The sequence below is a fragment of the Typha angustifolia genome, chromosome 7 (assembly GCF_048772165.1).
Source record: "Typha angustifolia cultivar Huaian chromosome 7, ASM4877216v1, whole genome shotgun sequence".
In the NCBI taxonomy this organism is placed as follows: Eukaryota; Viridiplantae; Streptophyta; class Magnoliopsida; order Poales; family Typhaceae; genus Typha; species Typha angustifolia.
This window is the reverse complement of record NC_133245.1, coordinates 12,424,937-12,443,332: the sequence shown is the minus strand read 5'-3', so window position 1 is coordinate 12,443,332 and position 18,396 is coordinate 12,424,937. Positions and strand designations below refer to the sequence as shown.

At 38.9% G+C, this 18,396-nt stretch overlaps 2 protein-coding genes across 3 annotated transcripts; both read right to left on the bottom strand.

Annotated features, from left to right (window-relative positions):
- Positions 1-2,715: 2,715 nt before the first annotated feature.
- On the bottom strand, positions 2,716-6,542 carry LOC140761904 (uncharacterized). The gene is made up of 2 exons (XM_073099432.1): positions 3,565-6,542; positions 2,716-3,478 (listed from the first exon to the last, which is right to left on the bottom strand). Exons 1-2 carry the CDS (start codon positions 6,422-6,424, stop codon positions 2,961-2,963), a joined length of 3,378 nt encoding a protein of 1,125 aa, XP_072955533.1. The 5' UTR covers positions 6,425-6,542; the 3' UTR covers positions 2,716-2,960.
- Positions 6,543-13,587: 7,045 nt separating this feature from the next.
- LOC140763449 (uncharacterized) lies at positions 13,588-15,993 on the bottom strand. Of its 2 annotated transcripts, none has more exons than XM_073101642.1 (10): positions 15,884-15,993; positions 15,575-15,768; positions 15,441-15,478; positions 15,229-15,337; positions 15,107-15,130; positions 14,908-14,976; positions 14,768-14,827; positions 14,569-14,677; positions 14,421-14,481; positions 13,588-14,315 (listed from the first exon to the last, which is right to left on the bottom strand). In XM_073101642.1, the coding sequence occupies exons 1-10, from the start codon at positions 15,936-15,938 to the stop codon at positions 13,979-13,981; spliced, it is 1,056 nt and encodes a 351-aa protein (XP_072957743.1). In that variant the 5' UTR covers positions 15,939-15,993; the 3' UTR covers positions 13,588-13,978. The 2 variants fall into 2 exon arrangements, with proteins under 2 accessions (XP_072957743.1, XP_072957744.1); XM_073101643.1 differs by having other exon boundaries at positions 13,588-14,312.
- Between the last annotated feature and the right edge of the window lie 2,403 nt (positions 15,994-18,396).

Genomic DNA, 18,396 nt, shown 5'->3' with positions numbered 1-18,396 from the left:
TATCATTCCTAAAGAAAATATTAACACTGAAACCCTCTAAATTATTCAGGTGCCCAAAATGACATTTTTGTTAGTCTCTCATTTATTTTTTTCATCTGAAATTGATATTTGATCAATTTTTGCTCTCATTTGTGTTTAGATTATCTTCATCTTTTTCCCTAAACTTAAACTTATACATTTGTACTCTTTTCCTTCTAAGTTTTTTTGTCAATTATCCTCTTATTTTAACATTTTTCTCATTTAACAATGACCAATTCCTCTCTTTGAATAGTGTACTTTTTGTAAAATTAACTTTGCTATTAATGATGTAATTTCTTTTAAGGAAGTATAAGTGATACTGATGTCTAGATGTAATTTAGCATTATTTTTCTCTTCCTTGGCAATATCTTGTATGACTATCAGGTAAGGAAGCAAGTAAGACAGAGTGAACGCACCGTTTATTGCCAAATTATTGTTGATCTTCCTCTCATGTAGCCCAACTTCCTGTCATTTCAAAGGATTTCCCTTTTCTTTATTAGGAAAATCTTTTCCTTCTTTGCTTTGTTGTTTCTTTCTTTTCTTCTTGTCGTGTAATTCTATTTGGCACATCCAACCTCTCTTTGACTTGTCATGTCCTTTGTCATTTTAAGTGACTGTTTGTCTTTAAGTTGGAACAGGAGTACACTGTTGACTTGTTTCTTGAAGTTCTAACGTACTAATATTCTCACCAGCTTGCAAAGTGGAACACAACCCGTGTATATTAAGCCTTGCCTCGAAATTATGGAGTACTGTTAATTAGTTACTCCATTTAGTGCCTACTTTCATCATATATCTTTCTTAATTTTAGTATCCAGAGCATTCATTATATATAAGGGGTGACAAAAAAAAATTGATTTGACTTAATAATCCGACAAAATAATTTGACTGTTAATTGGGTTTAAATTTAGTCTATTCGGGTTTAAATTTAGTATAATCTGGTTCGAATCATAAACGGATCAACCCACGTGACTTGATTATTAATCGGGTCATGTTCGGATTTATACCACTGACCCACTTGACTCGCTTAATCCGTTTAAGTATATAGATCGGGTCGACCCGCCAACTCTCAATATATATATATATATATTTCTAACTTCTAACCCTAAGACTTGAGTCTCAACTCCCCAAGAGGCTAAGACCATAGATGCGTCGTCGTTGCCCTTAGCCCCTTACCCATGCTTGATCACATTGCTTGATCGCTGCGTGCCGCCGAATCCCTCATGTTGCTCGATCTCATCACACTGCTGGATCTCCTCATGCCCGTTTGATCTCTTCACTGATGTTGTCGGATTTTCTCATTACTCACTCTTCACGCCGCTTGATCTCCTCATGCCATCGAGTAACATCGCTGGATCTCCTAACTCATGCCATTGAATCTCCTCCTCCTTGCTCATGCTGTTGGATCTCCTCACTCCTCACGTTGATCGCCCGTCGGATCTCCCCTCACTCACGCCACTGAGTAACATCAATGGACGACGACGTTGTCACCCTCACCCATCGACATACAAGCGTGGCAGCAACTCCCTAGCTTTACCACTCTTCGGCGGCATTGCTCCTCAACGGGTGTGTGCTCGTCGACGAAAGCAACCCTCATGTGTACTACAACTCCTCTGGCATCGAGTACCCAACGGAGCTTAGCCTCAAGGCATTCTCACCTCACTGCCATTGGAGCCAGAGATGGGACTTTGACTTTGTTACCATGGAGGTCCACTCCTAAAGCCTCATCAACACCTTGATCTCCGTCGCTGCTTCGCCAACTCCGACAACACTTCCACTACTACAAATTGGTGTATCTTTGTTGCTAAATATTGTCAATAATTCTGCTAAATTTGTGTTATGTGTTATATAATTTTTATTAGTTTGATTAGAATATAATTGTATATATTATAAATGTCGTTGTATTAAATTTTTATAGTAATCTTATAAATGGGTTAATCTTGTTTTGAAAATGGTTTAATCTTATTTTGTAAATAGGTTAATTGGGTCTTGTAAACGGGTTAATTGGGTTGTGTAAATGGGCGGACTATGTTATATAAATAATACAACTCATTTATTAAATGGGTTAACAGATCATGTCATCTTATCTATTTAATAAATGAGTTGTATTCGTGTTCGACCTGAATTTGACCCGAGCCGAACCTGACTAATTATATATCCATGTTCTCTCTTTTTAGCAAGTATGAACTCATGGTGTCCCAGTTTTCTTTACATTCTTTTCTAGTTGCTTGAGTATGTAAAAGATAATTCATTAGAATGCCATGTTTAACTTGAACTTCATGCGGAGCAGTATCTAGCTTGGCTGGTTCAGGGATCTGTGAAGTACAAAAACAATGTACTACTAACATATTGGAAAGTTCTATATTGCAAATATGAAAGGAAAGACTGAACTCCAGGGAAAGCGAGTCAAAACTTTTGCATTGTATTAAAGATGCAAGACAAAGCTATTTACTGTGTGAATTTCGTGATAATATGTTGTACGCTTTGAACTTGGTCGTTATTGTTGTTAGGGGTTTACATTTAAATCCAAATGGCAGTCCTTATATTACTCTGAATGACATGTTGTTACCCACAGTAGATGATAGGCTAGGATTCTACTGATAGCCCAGGCTTAATTCCCTTGGATTTGTGTTTATCTGATGCCTTTGTTGCTTTCTAGAATCCAATCAATATAGTGTTACAAAGGACTAGATAGTATATGTCCAAGAGAAGATAATGTATCAACCAATCTATGAGCATAAACAACATCTTCATCTTTATTGCAGCATATATTGAACACTCGCAGCATTACGGCCCTTCCTTCTTGCAAGTCTTTGTTGAGGCCTTGTAGCTACACTACCAACCAGAAACAAATAACATATAATCTTCTTTACATCCCACCACCACCTTCCATGGCAATGCTGGAGCAGAGCAGAACCAAAAGCGAACAAGAGATGGATTGTTCGTTAGGCCTGATAGCTGGAGTTGTAATCAAAGGGCGACTTGGCCTTGGATGAAGAGTAGACTGCAGCGGCGGAGAAGCTACTGTTGTTGCTGTTGCTCTGGTGGCATGTCAGCGTGCTCGAGGTGGACGTCGCCGCATTCACCGCCGCAGAGGTGGGGGACGGCGACGAGCCCTTGAGGAGGACATCCACCTTTGCGTACTCCTCGCGCTCGTGCCGTATCTCCTTGAGCATCGCGGCCACGTCCTTCATCGTCGGCCGCTCGTCCGGCGTAGGGCTAACGCAGAGTAGTGCGACGCCCATCACCTGCAGCATCTCCTCCACCTCAGACTCGGGCCGGCCCCGGAGGCTCACATCGAGTACCTCCTTGCTCCCCTTCCTCCGCCGCACCCAGTCCACCACATGCAGTCCGTCGGGGATCGTGGGATCGATCGGCTGCTTTCCCGTCAGCACCTCGAGCACCACCACGCCGTAGCTATAGACGTCGCTCTTCTCTGTAATCTTCATCATATATCCATACTCTGCAACAGCCAAAATTACAAACAGTTTCATTACAGTAAGTCCAATGTAACAGTGGAACTTTCAGCTGGTAGTGTGGAATACAAACCAGGGGCAATGTAGCCATAGGAGCCGGCGACGGTATTCGACGACCTTGCGAAATCCCCGTCCTCGACGAGCTTTGCAAGTCCAAAGTCGGCGATGTAGGGTTCGAAATCGAGCCCGATGAGTATGTTGTTGGCCTTGATGTCGCGGTGCACGATCGGCGGGACGCAGTCGTGGTGCAGGTAAGCGAGGCCTTGCGCGGAGCCGAGCACAATCTGGTACCTCAGGTCCCATTCAAGCGAGAATCCATTGCGCTCATGGAGCAAGCTGCCTAAGCTTCCATTCGCCATGTAGTCGTACATGAGCAATCTAGTACTTTTATTCCAGCAGCATCCGAGAAATCGAACGATGTTCTTGTGCCGGATCGAGCCCAATGTGCGGATCTCCGCGGAGAAGGAATCACGAACTCTGCTGCTGTTTCCGTCATCCTTTGTCGCCGTCACCGCCGCCGTTGTGTTGGGCCATAGCTTCTTGACGGCAATGGCGTCTCCGTTGTCCATGTTGACGCGGTAGACGACCCCGGAGCACCCCTTTCCGATCACATTGGCGTCCACCAAGCTGCGCACCACCTGTTCGACGGAGAAGTTTAGCTTCTGGAACGGGGTGAACTGCCACGGCCACGACATCCCCCCGCCCATCTCCGCGTCATCGTCGTCCCTACCTTTGCCTCCGCCCATCCTCCTCGCCCTTATGATTCCCACCGTCCCGAGGATCATCGCCACCGTCGCAGTGATCAGCAGCGCGATCGCGAGCTTGAGCTTGTGCACCCTCCTGTTCTCCTCCGCCGCGGTGATCCCCGGGCGGCCGTCGGCGTCCACGCTCACGAAGCAGACGTCGCCGCCGCGGGTGCAGAGGCCTCGGTTGCCTGCGAGGTCTGACGCCGAGAGCTGGCGGAAGAGCTTCGTGTCCGGAAGGAATCCACTAAAGTTGTTGTTGGATATATTAAGAGTTACCAAATTCTCCATTCCGGCGAGCGGGGCGAGGCTGCCGTCGAGCATATTGTAGGAGAGATCGAGCACCGAGAGCTTGCCGAGCCGCGCAATCTTCTGCGGTATCGGCCCGGTGAGTAGATTCCGACTAAGGTTCAGCGCGATGTCAAGCCCCTCCATCTCGCACAGCTCGTCAGGGATTCCGCCGGAGAGCTGGTTGTTGCTGAGATCGAGCGACTCGAGCCCATCGCACTTCCCGAGAGATGCCGGTATCGAGCCGGAGAGCGAGTTACTACTTAACACAAGCTTGTTGAGCGAGGTAAGCTTACCAAACCTATCGGGAATCCGACCCTCGATTCGGTTGAGCGAAACATCGAGCACCTGGAGTGCAGGAATCGAGGCGAGCGAGTCGGGGAGATTCCCGACGAGGGTGTTGTTGCTGAGATCGAGCATTTGAAGATGAGAGCAGTTGCCGAGCTCCGAAGGTATCGGCCCGGCTATCCGGTTATCGGCGAGGTCGAGAAAGTTGAGGTTTTTTAACCCGCCGATAGAAACGGGGATGACCCCGGTTATCCGGTTGTGTCCTAACCGAAGCCGAATAAGAGACTCGGCCCGGCCGATCTCTATCGGGACGGGGCCGGATAAGTCGTTGGATAAGAGTAAGAGTTTGGTGAGATTGGGAAGGAGGAATAGGCCAGGGGGAATAGGACCCGTGAGGTGGTTATGCGAGAGGTCGAGGGCTTGGAGATTGGAGAGGGAGGATAAGGATGACGGAATAGCGCCTTCTAATTGGTTCTGCCATGCGAATAGGAGAGTGAGGGAGGATAGCGCGGCGAGCTCGGCTGGGATAAGCCCGGATATCTCGTTGGTATCGAGCTGGAGCTGGATTAGAGAAGTGAGGTTGGCGAGCGTCGGCGGGATCGAGCCAGAGACGTTATTGTCGCTGAGCAAGAGATCTTGGACGCTCGGCAGAAACCCGAGCGACGCTGGGATCGCTCCGGAGATGGAGTTGATGGACAAGTCAATGGAGATAAGAGACGAGAGGTTGCCGAAGGAGTCCGGTATCGGGCCGGAGAGCGAGTTCTGCCACAGGAGCAGCCGCTCGAGTTTGGAGAGGCGGCCGAGAGAGGGAGGAAGGGGGCCGGAGAGCGAGTTCTCGTAGAGGTAGAGGTTGACGAGGGAGGAGCAGTTGCCGAGCTCCGGCGGGATCGAGCCGGACAGCATCGACGTGTAGATGGATAAGGTCTGGAGGTTCTGGAGAGCTCCGAGGGAGGGAGGGATCCCCCCGGAGATCTTGGTGTCGGCGAGGCCGAGGACGACGAGGTGGGCGAGGCGGGCGAACGAGTCGGGGATCCTCCCTGACAACTCGCGGTTGCCGCCGGCACGTAGTGTCTCAAGGAGCGTGAGATTGCCGAGGGAGTCAGGCAGAGCTCCAGAGAGGCGGTTGTCGTACAAGAGGAGGTGACGGAGCCCGGCTGCGGAGCCAAGAGACGAGGGAACAGGTCCGGAGAGTGAGTTGGAGCTGAGGTCGAGTAGGGCGAGGTGAGAGCAAGCGGAGAGTTCGGGAGGGATGTAGCCGGTGAGGTTAGCGTCGGAGACGACGAAGGCGGAGAGCATGGGGAGGGAGGAGCAGAGGTCGGTGGGCAAAGGGAGGGCGAGAGGGATAGATTGGAGGGTGATGGAGGTCACGTAGCCGGAGGGGTCGCAAGAAACGTGCGTCCAGTTGCATGGGGTAAGTGAGGAAGGACTCCAGTCCGGGATGATGGCGGCGGTGGTGGTAGAGTTGAGCCATGAGGAGAGAGCAAGGACTTGGGGGTCAGTGGTGGTGGTGGTGGTGGTGGAAATGGATGGTAGTAGTAATAACAGTAGCAGCAGTAGTAGTAAGTTGGTGCTGAGGAGAGGAAGGAGGTGGTGGTGCCTCGACCTCGGCATCATCAAAGGTCCCTCCTCGGCTTCAAATCCCAACTAAGAAGGTCTCTCTTTGGGGTCTCACTCCTTATCTTTGCATTGGGTTTCCCCTCTCCTTTGCCTCTCTTCCCACTCCTTCTCTTGCCTCTTTTAAACCTTAAACCAAGCAAAACTAATTAAAGACAGCAGATAGAGAGACACACACAGAGGGAGAGAGCAACCCAACCCAACTCATACTATACCTATTTCTATATAATATAATATAATATAATATAATAAATATTACGCGTCCACTGTAAACTATAACAGAAAGTAATTTACTTAGTCCAATTTATATTGTCACAGCCGTCACACTTAAATATCAGAATGGCAAGAGTTATACATCTAATCTAATATTAGGGATCATTTTCATGTCACGCGCAGTGCAACAACAACAGCAGCAGCAAAGAGACGACGCCAAGTGCATGTGCGGGTGACTCCTGAATCCTGACCCTCCCTCCCCATGTATGCCTGCAATCACTGCCACTGGTTGTGGTTGGAAACCCCTTGTGCCTATTGGTTTCATGGTCATCCAATACTTAGAAGAAATAAATAATAATAATAATAATAGTAGTATATATTCGTGTGGATTCGTGCGGGCGTTGTCGAAAATGAATAGATATCATGATGAAAGCCCTCTCAGTGTCAAGTCAGGGGAACACTAAGCATCTCCTCACAGTACTCCCCCCTACTCCTCCTCCTCCCTTGCTATTGAAATTTCATACAATCACTTATTATTTACTTCACTTGTCTATTAGATGGCTTCGCCTTGGGCTCCGCCCAAGGATTTATATAAATTAACCCATCTTTGTCGCAGGCAACAACTATATACATATACATATATGTTTTATTATTGTTATTATTGTTAAATTTCTAGTCTTTAGATTGTAGCCATTTATGAGAAGATAACCGCACGTAAGTTGTTATGGCTCTTTAATTGATAGGGGAGTTGGTGGTCCTCCCTTGGTCAAAGCCGGGTGGTGATGTGGCTTATGTCACTTGATTAGGTTGGATGGCTTTTTGTAGCTTGTTTTGGCACCATGCCTAGCAAATTAATATTATTAAGGTCTGCATTAATTCATGGATAAATGTGGGTCTTGTTATTTACTCTTTATGTTTTAATTAGACAACCAAACCATTTGTTAATAGTTAGTGAATAAATTCAATCTCCTAACTCTCTTTTTTTTCTTCTTTCAAGTAGTCAACAACTCAGTGTACGTGTTCTTGGGCTCCCATTTTTCGGAACTACAGCCGTTACAATTAGTACAAAAACTGTGTGCTAATTAATGCCTCTCTGCTGTACTTAATGCATGTATTAATTTTCTTATTAACTTGCAAACCACCAACTTGGAAGCTCTTTTATGTGTTTATATATATATATATATACACATTAATCTTGCACGGTTCTAGGGTCTTAGGAATCCTGGAGTTAAACCCTAGTAGTATTGCATGAGTAATTGTATTTCTTTTTAACTTAATAAACTGATGAAGTTACTCGTTAAGTTCCACCACATGCATTCCACTTGCTCAAGGACTGTCACTATTGACTAACTTATGTTGATATTAAAATAACTATAAAAATAAAGGGGGTAGGCTCAAATATCCATGATATGCCCAAAAGAAAGTCATCTTGGAAGTCACTCAGCCACCACTCACCTCCAAGGCTCCACCTCCTCCTCCTCCTCCTCGTCCTCTTCCTCCACCACCACCACCTCCACCACCACCACCACCCACTCCCTCCCCCAGTTTAAACTTTAAACTGCATTTCACCCACATCCCAAGGCAAAGTCCACATGGTGCATGGTAGATTCCACTTCCACCACTTCCCCTATATGCTTAAATTAATACTACTATACTACACAAGTCTTTGTTTATACTTTATACCCAACACCCTCATTATGCCACCCTCTTCCTACCAACATTATTTATTTAAAGGTCTTTTCTTCTTTCTTCTTCACATACATAACAACACCCTACATTTGAGCCCATTTTTGAGTTCTCAAACCTTGCAAAAATGGTCATCTTTGTTGGGCTCTCTCTCAAGAGTAATTTATAAATAGTAAAATAAATGCATGGTTTTAAATGCAAATTATATATATATATATATAATTTAATAATAGATTAGAGTAGCAGCAGTAGCTCTTTTAGTCCCAGAGTCACAGTGGAAAAAGCTAGCAGAAAAGATACAAAAGCTAAACGGCGCAGGTAGCTCCCATCCTTCTCCCTTGTTTTAGGGTCTTGGCCTCGGGAGCCTCAACCCAATGGAATCTCTCCACGTGTGTTCCCACCTATTAGTAATTTAGTCCCCCTTAAATTATAATTAACCCTAATTACATACAAATATGCTATGTTTTCCCTTAATCAAGTGTGGTGGAGTGGGGGGAAAGAAAGAAAGAAAAAGAAAAAGAAATTAAATCAAACTCACCCGAGTAAAAGTATTAAAAAAATATAAGTAAAAGAAGAACAATTAAAGTGAGGAAAGAGATTTGTATAGAAGTAAACGAAAGGATGCATGGGTTTGATTTAAGCTTAGCTGTTAGTCTTAAGATAAGTATCCATGGTTAATTTAACTTGATGAGTGTCATGTGCTCACTGCTGTGTTTGTATCCCCCCCCTCTCTCTCTCTCTCTCTCTCTCTCTTCCCTTTTAAAAGCTCACATTTTAAATCTAAAGTACAAAGAGATCTAGAGAGAGTTTTATTTTATTTTTCTTAATCCTTTTCTTAATCTCTTACATTAATTGGTAAGAGGATAATGATAACTATTGTTCACCATGTAGCTTGGTAAGTTTGAGTACTCCTGGGTTATTATAATGGGTAATCATTTAATCTTCTTGATGAAGTTAAGCAGAGTTAGTGGCATGCAAGTTGGTCATGGAGACAAAAGCTTGAAGACATTAAACTAATTGTGTGATGGATGACAAAACTTTATCTCATGGAAACTGGGATTGAATTAAATGGGTCTCTCCTAAGCAGAGATATTTTAATAGAACTAAAATTAATTTGAATAGGTGGAGTTTTATATTATATTTAAGATTTAAATTTATGACTCTTGACTTCCATACTATGTTAACCCACTAAATACTTTAAAAACTTAAGTTATTAGATAATGATGATTTTATATTTTAATAAATATATTTTGTATATAAAAAATACCATGCAAATACTTGCCTTTGTTATCATTCATACTCTATTATGTTAATATTAGTAATTTAACTCAGTTTATGCTTAATACCTTAGCATTTTGAAATTAGTTTTCTTAATGAACAATGCTTACTATATGGATAAAAGTTAAGCTAATTATAAATGTAATATGACTTTAATACTACTGAGTAAGTTCTTAAGGTTTAGATAAAAGTGAAAGAGGAACTCGTTTTTAAGATTAATCTAGGGATATTATTATATAATGAACTTATTTTGGTATAATTTTTTTTTTTTATCATTCATGAGCTTGAATGTTAGATATGGGCTGGACAAATGGCTAACCCTCCCTAGATACAAAGACACTTTAGGCCCCACTGAGCTTTTATCTGTCTAATCTAAGCTTCAAGCCATATGCGTCGACGAACAATTGCTTCGAATCAAACGCCGCCGAAACTTGCTCCAAGCTGTTGCGTTGCCAAGCTGTTCTTCCAAGTTAACTACACTGCCGAGCCATCAACCAAATCGAGCCAAACCACTAAACCACTAATTATCAAACAATTTTCTGTTTGGGATTGGAGTTAAACTCATGACCTCCTTGATCATAAATAAGGTACCTACCAACTTTATCTTCTCTCCCTCTCTACCTTCATTTGCCAAAAACTTTAAATTTTAATTTAAAATTTGAAAAAAAAAATTAATTTAATATTTAAAAAGTTGCTTGAGGGGAGAGAGATAGAGATAACACTTTAATCACCTTGAGTTAGCCTAAATAACCTTGGGGCTCATCCAAATTCCAAAAAATAAAATAATTAATCTTGGTTAAAAATTTACATTCAGTAAGGATGGTAATTAACTAAACTTTAATCCCCTTAGTGAAAATTTTCTCTCTATAAGAGATGATGGTCAATGCTTGATTCATTAATAAAGTCACGGATTCGAAAGATTCCCGGATAGAAGAGTGGTGTTTAATGATGCTCACATGCTAAGTTAGTCCATTTAGAATAATAATAACAATAATAATAATAATACCTAGACCCTAACCTTTAATAATGCATGAGAGCAAAGCTAGAAGGTAATATTAATTATTAGTACAAGTCCTAAGTCTTAGGGGGGACATATATACAACAAAATCTCCCATCAACCAAAAAGTAAAAGAGGGAATTATTTTGATCATTAGAAGACTAGGTAAGGTTGGATGTCATATGAATCAACAGTGGGATATTTGCATATATACTTGGTCTTATGATCATTAACCACAAAAATAAGTTAAATTAACTATAGATATTAAATGGGCCTTAATTCTTCAATGTTAAGGTAAAACTTAAATGAGAACTGGATCTTTTAGTATTTTAAATTTTATTATTATTAAAATAATAAGTAGATTTTGCTGAAAGTTAACTTAGGATGTTTTTGAGGGGAGTATTATTTTCTTTCTTTATTTTTGTTTTCTTAGGGAAGTAGAACTTAGTGTTTAATAATACATCTGGAATATTTATTTAATATGAGCTCCTTTATCATTAATTAAAAAAACCTAGCATTCTTACCTAGATTTATGTACATGATTTTGGGTTTGATATTTGATGTTTGATGTTAGATTAGGGGTGAAAATGGGTTGGATTAACTCCGACCCGACCCGCTATCCAACCTGACTCGAATCGAATTCGGATAAAAAATTTCTATTCCATTCGGATTCGGATAGAATTTTTGAAAAAAATTCGAATACGAATCGAATATATTTTTCGAATTTGGATACGGATATCGGATATCCGTTTACCCGCATATTTTTTAAAATGATTTACAGTTTTTAGTTTGCTTATTTAAATAGTAAGTATTAATATTATTACTAATAATACGTTATATATTATTTATAGAGATTAATTTCTTTAATTTTATATATTTGACATACAAATAAATTATTTATTGTAAAACTCTTAATAATTTTGTGTTAATTATATTTAAATAAAATATTATAATTATTTTAAATTTAATCAATATCTATTTAAGATCCGATCATTTATCCGAAAATTATCAGTATCCGTTTAGTTAGGATATTGTTTTAAATTTTGCTATCCGTCATTCGAATCCGTATCCGAACTAAAAATACGGATCCGGATATGAATTGAGCACTATCCGATCCGTTTTCACCCCTATGTTAGATATAATAATTTGAAGCTTACCTTTGGAGTAGTCACAAGCTATTATATTGGCTTTAGAAGAATCGGTGGAGGTGAATCTTTTGATGAAAAATATTGGCAGTGAGATTAAATCAGGTGATGTGATACAACTGTGCATTAAAAGCAAACACTTTTTGATCATCTATGTGAGGGAAGAATTGTAGCTTCTTAATTAACTCTATTACTTTCTCAACCAGATGAATGAATAGGAACAAACTTAGTATTCCTTTCTTATTAATATGAATTAAGTTTATATAGTATTTTGAACATTATTTTTATTTTGTGCTCTTATTTATACGATGATTATGACTAATTATTCAACATATTCGATTGATTCGAATAAAGATTGAGAAAATGTCTCATTTTAATTGATGATTATCAAAAATATTAGGAAATGTTACGAGTTCGATATTAACAGAATTTAGTATAATCTCAAGACTTTAACCGCTCTCTAACCATGTTTCGACTTGTGATCAATCCATAGATACTGATAGAAAATAAATAGACAACAAATGCCCCTTCTCTTCATTTCTCGAGCCTCTGCTGAGGCGCAAATAAGTTAGAAAAAATAGTCTTTTTGTGTATTTAGAGAACACTATTATAGGTATTTTCTATAGTATATAGTTTGAAAAACTTATGGTTCTTATGAAACAAATGGTTACATGATAATATTTAATCAATCAGTACTCCTTGGATATGATCTGTATATAAACATACACAAAACAAAGGTTTTAATTCAAGTGGTTTGCAATCCTTATATCCAAAATTTCTGTATATCAATTATATTTTTCTGTGTACAGAATGAATTATAAATTAGTGTTATTTGTGATCACAAGTTTCTTCAAAATTACAATTGATAGATAACCTATCGAAATTTATTCCCATTTTAGCATGATATGAAGTAGAAAAATAGTAAAGCTAGTAAGTTTAGATGAGAGTACCAAAGGTTAGACAGTATAACATAACAATAGAACATTACTTCCAGCTTATTTAGGACCAACATGATCAATTATTCGTATAGTTACAACTTCGATATTCCGCAACGGTTTGCTAAAATAGATATTACCTAACAAGGGAAGCAAGGAGAAAGATCATGCTATTGATTTTAGCAGTATGCTGTAAAGAAATAAATGCTAAGCCTCCACGAGAGAAAGTGTTAATGAATCTTTAAGAGAAAGAGAGCATTCTTGTGCACAAGAGGTATATAAAGAGAGTGATGCGGACATCACTGATAGGACGCGATGGCGTGTGTACCAGCGCAGGAGGCGCCGACAGTTGATGATCCCTCCTATAGGGATCTGGTTCTGATTTTTATTTATTTAGGGTGTCTTTTGTTTATTTCCTATGTAGGGTGTTTTTTGCTTAATTCCATTGTAGGTCTATATATAGACCCGTTGTATTTCCTTTGGAACTTAATGAAATTGTTCTCTAGAGAATTTTGGTGTGAAACCTTTTCTTAGGGTGGAGGTGTGAAACCCCATTCCTTTCCTTCTTATTTCCCTATTTCATTTTTTCTCCACTATGTTTTGCATCAGAGAGATACCCCATTTCTTATGGGGTCTTCTTATATTGAGTGATTCTTTTCAATATGTACTACATATATAAAGAAAGAACCATTAAATCAGCAGTCCATGCTTATTTATTGTGAAGCTCTAGACCAAGTTGAAATTGAAAAAAACAGAGAACCAATGTAATGTAGAGCAACTAGTAGATCGTTTGTTCTAAAACAAGACATTTCAAGATTCTAATGAGTTTGTTAATCCGCAATATTGGTCCTGAGCAGATAAAACTGAAAGATTTAGACAAAATCAGTAAATCACCACATAGGCATGTAATAGTTTCTGATATTTTCAAAGGAAAACAATTGTTTGTTACAAGTGGATTGATATGATGATCATTCACAAATGATCAAAGTAAAAAAAAAGATCCATTGTCGGTAGGTAAGTATGCAGGAACAAATACATGCGACGTGATTCAACAACGTATAAAATATCTATTGTTCAAGACTAGCTAAGAGAGGAATACACTAACCATGGTACAATAAAGGAGTGGGGTGTTTTTTACCTGGCAACTTGCTTTTCTCATCACTTGAACAAGAACTAACACTTAACATTAGTGATAAAGAAGTAGATTGCATCACTGAACATTCAGAAGCGTGGAACTATCAAATCTCAATTGGCCAGGAATCGAACTTATGCAGAGCATAAGCTTTCAAATAACTTTTAACTACCCAGCTCTTCTCATTTTGATGTTAACAGGTATTTCCTTGTAAGAACTTACTTTCTCGGCTGCCTTGCGAAGTGGCCTTCCAAGAGATGATCTCCGTGGTATTTGCATTTCTAAGCAGCTCTTCTCCCTTAATTCTTTGCTCACAGGGTTGAGTATAACATCAGGAACAGAAGCAGGCATAGAAGAGTCTATCTGGCTAGAACTGTCTTCATGCACAGTGCCATTAATCAGTGATCGAATCGGCAATTTTAGATCATCAATCTCAAATAATTCCCCTGTAGGTTCACTTAGTTCCACTTTCATGTTACTGGACTTCCTTCTTAAAGACTGCCTGCTTAAATAAATACAAGAGCCACTTTGCACCATTCAGTTCTTTGTTCAACAGTGATAAAGATCGCACTGTTATATTTCTATTATCTATACTAGTAAAGACATATACCTTCTAGAGTTATGATTCTGCTTTGCAGTTACTTCTTGTGTTGATGTGGAAGATCCAAAAGCTGTGAGACATCAAGGATAATTTATATAAAAATTTTAACATAGAACTTCAATATGTATGGCAGGCAACAAATAAAGTTTCAGATTACATTGACTTCTCTGCAAGCGCTTCCTACTGGGATTGCAGGTCTTCTTATTACTAGTTGGATGTAATGCATCAGAAACAATATGAATTGCCTTGTTGTTTTCCTCCTTGACCTATAAAATTTGAGCATGAGCATTGTTGAGGACAACGAAGTTGGCTTCAGAATGTTATACTTAACAAATGATAACAAGTTTAATACTTACATCGAAGCTTATCTTATCGTCTGATTGTTTGTTGTGTTGCTTGTTCAATCTCTTTGCCTCCTACGGGTAAAAAAAAAAAAAAAATTTATGTCTCAAGGGCAATGCCAACAAACTATGTCTGAAAATTAATAAATTCACACCTCCAATTCCAATGTCTTTGCTCTGAGAGCGGCGGCGGTGCATCGTACCTCGTGCTGTAATGCTTTCATCTTTACACAAAACAATGACACAAATGCATTCATTCGTTAGCTTTTGGGTGCTAAAAAAATCACATTTCTGACATCGTTTTACAAGAGTGACATAAATTTCCACATATAAGGAGAAAAGTATGGAACTTACTTTATCTTTACCTAAATTGAACTCCTGCAAATAAAGAATGAGAGCATCTAATGTTAGTAAAAGAGTTAGAACAAAAGGGAAGTAATCATTGAAAATAAGAACAGGGAAGGATGAGAACGAACAGCTAGCATCTGAGAGTTTGTTTGGGCAAGAACCCAATTCTGCTGCTGTACTTTTTGTAGAGTGATCCGAAGCTTCTGCAGCTCAACACTACCTAATTCTATGATCTTACTGCGTGCCATCAAAGACCAATCCATCAAAATTTTCGAAGAACAAACACAATAAATTGATACAAATTAAGGCATAATCCAATGAGATCAGATCATTAACATACTTTCTTTCCCCAAGAAGCCTCAAGATAGCCGAATTCTCCTGGTATTGGGACCAGGGAAACAAATTTATTCAGTAAAAGATCCCTCCTTTTTCATAAATCTAGATAAATAACGAAAATTGGGGATTTGGGTTCACCTTAATTAACTGCGCAATATAATCCTTGGCGTTTGTCGAGGGAATAGCTTTCGATATTTCTTGGTCTTGTGGATCACTTCTCACATTTGTTGGCCGGCCATTACTAGCTAGATTGGTGATGTCGGAGAGTCTCTTTCTCCTCGTGTCGGGTTCCGCCATTGGCATCGCTATATTTGGGTCGATTTCTTGGGGTGCTGATAAATACAACCCAGATTAGGGTTTCGTAGGAGCAAAACCAAAGAAAAAGAAGAATCTAATCCAAGAATGAACACCGCAAGAAACTATAGAAGCGGACAAAGAAATAGTTACCTTGAGTGCTACCAATGGCGTTAATTCCTGAGTAGAGAATACTGACTCCCTCCATGAACAACCACGAAGAAGCTCCCAAGATAACCCTAACTCCTCTCTCTCTCTCTCTCTCTCTCTCTCTCTCTCTAGAAGAGCAAGCGAGGTTGAGAATTAAGAGTGGAAGAGGTTCGGATGATTAAACGGTTATCCGAAGCTGTGGACTCCGAACCTAATTTTCAAACTTCGGAAGGTCCGAGCCGAAGACATGGTAGCGGATCGTCTGCATTCACCGTTAGAGGATTTTGGTGCAACAGGGGTACTTGGCAGCCCACCGTCGAGTGCCAAATCAAAGTCAAAAGGGATTCAACGCTTATCCTTCTCTACAGTGATAGTCTTTTTTGAAAAGTTTGCTGTGATTAACTAATAATGATAGTCGTTAATTATAGCTGAAATCAAAATAGTAAAAATATGAACTAAGCAAATTAGGCGAAAATACAAAGTGTTTTTCTAAACTTATCTCACCGTCAACTTTTACAAGTTTAAATCCACCTCTAAATAAATTTTTTGTCGACAAATTATTTGGTTGTTGAGGTGGCTTAATTAGCTTTGACTATTCAACTCGGCTCAGTTTAATGACTCAGCTATGTATTGATTCCTAGGAGTAACTCGGTGCTGAAGCGATTAAGAGTAATAACTCGGCGGCACGACATCTTCGGAGCTTAGGTTAAATAATTTTGTCTTGTTAGTTAAAAGATTGATGAGGATGCCTAAGTGTCTTTGTATCAAGAAATGGTATACTCTTATTTTAGTCTAGCCTTCGGACTCTTGAATAATTAAATAAAAAAGAAAAAGAATTTCTGGCTAATGTTAATATTAAAATACTCAATTTTGTTTTACAACATAATTAAGAAATAGTTTTCTTTTTTTGAAAAAAAAATCCTTTTTAACACTTCTTTCATCTCACTTTTTCTTATTTTTACATTGAAATATTGCAAAAATATTTAAAAAAAATAAAACTATTTTTAATAAAAATAAATAAATTCACCCTTAGTTTAAATATAAAAACTAAGAGTTCTTACATAGATTAGACATTCAAAGGATTAAATGATAAATAAAAGATCATACATCTCAACTAAATGAAGATAAAATATAATTTCTCTTAAATATTAAATAAAAGAAAAAAAAATAGAGATAAGAGAGTTCTTGACCAAATTAGTCCTCCTCACAATTAAACTTATTAACTTAAATGATCCATCTCTAAAATTATCCAGAGAATCTATTTTTGACATTCAACTTCAAACAAATAGGCCCAATAGAAAAAAATTATTGAATTTTTCAGCATTATATATAAGAAATAAAATTATGTATAAATATGAGAATATGTGATAAAAGTGAGAATTAAAAATATCTTATGTCTATTTATCTTAGCCAGGTCTTAATCTATTAATTTTATTTTAGTTTATCTGATTGTAATATGATAAGTATCTCTATTTTTATTTCTACTTTATATAATTATTAGATAAAGATAAATTTTTATTTTATTTTTGATAGAAATAAAGTGCTGATGAAATCAACATTTTATATTTACATAGAATAAAATATTTATTGCTCTACAACTTACATGAAACATGGATAAGTTTATCCCTATTTTTTGATTGGTAAGTGTAAAAATATGAGATGCCCAATTTGTTCAAAAGATTGAGATAAGAAGTAGTGTTGTCTATTGGACTTGGTGGCATAAGAAGACATCTTAATTTGCCCAAAGATGCTGTCAGCTAGCAAGATAGGAAGATGGTTTGGTGTAGCTTTGCATTACTTTGTAGATATACAAACAAGAAGATGAATAGATTTAGAATTGAAAAGTTGTTAAAAATTAATAATATATAAGGTAGAAACAAGAATAATGAGGAGAGAGGATTTTATTTATGTGAGCAGAAGGAGGTATCTCTCTTATTTATATACAGGGTTTCTTCTTCTTCTTTTCTTTTTCCCATTCGACCAATTTTAGCTAAGAGGGAAGAGTCCATTTCTCCCGCCTAAAGTGGATATTTTCCTTCTCTAACAATCTCAGTTTCTTCCTCTGTTATACTCCTCATTGTCGAGGATACTGCTTCCCCTACATGGCTACTTCTCACCTCCTATCTGTCACCGTGTCCTTTTTTTTGCCTCTGATCCCCTCTCTTTTGCTGTCGGATCCCTGTCATTGCTTGAGCCGTGTTTTTTAATTTATTTCTATGTGTCATTTAGGCTTGATGCATGAGTCGTTTAGTTTCTTGTATTTAGATATAGAGCATACTAAAATACACATGTATTTTAAGTTTCTCTATGATCTTGTAATTAGGAGCTGATTTGTTGTGCTTTCTGAAGATCATATTAAATATGTTTGGCTTTCTAAAATGAATTTATTTCTCAAACATAATGATAATATCGTGTCAAAAGTCTCTAATCAAAGTAAAAGATCTTCAAATACATACTTAATGAGCTCTTAGCAAACCTGTACAAAATTTGGTCCGACTCTTTTCTAGGTTTAGGAT

Excerpts from the sequence above, each read along its gene's own strand:
- LOC140761904 (XM_073099432.1), bottom strand. The coding sequence starts at position 6,424 with ATGATGCCGAGGTCGAGGCACCACCACCTCCTTCCTCTCCTCAGCACC. Across the intron at positions 3,479-3,564 it reads CTATGGCTACATTGCCCCTG|AGTATGGATATATGATGAAG; the intron begins GTTTGTATTCCA and ends TGGCTGTTGCAG.
- LOC140763449 (XM_073101642.1), bottom strand. The coding sequence starts at position 15,938 with ATGGAGGGAGTCAGTATTCTCTACTCAGGAATTAACGCCATTGGTAGC. Across the intron at positions 15,131-15,228 it reads CAAACTCTCAGATGCTAGCT|GAGTTCAATTTAGGTAAAGA; the intron begins GTTCGTTCTCAT and ends CTTTATTTGCAG. Across the intron at positions 14,316-14,420 it reads CAGAATCATAACTCTAGAAG|CAGGCAGTCTTTAAGAAGGA; the intron begins GTATATGTCTTT and ends TATTTATTTAAG.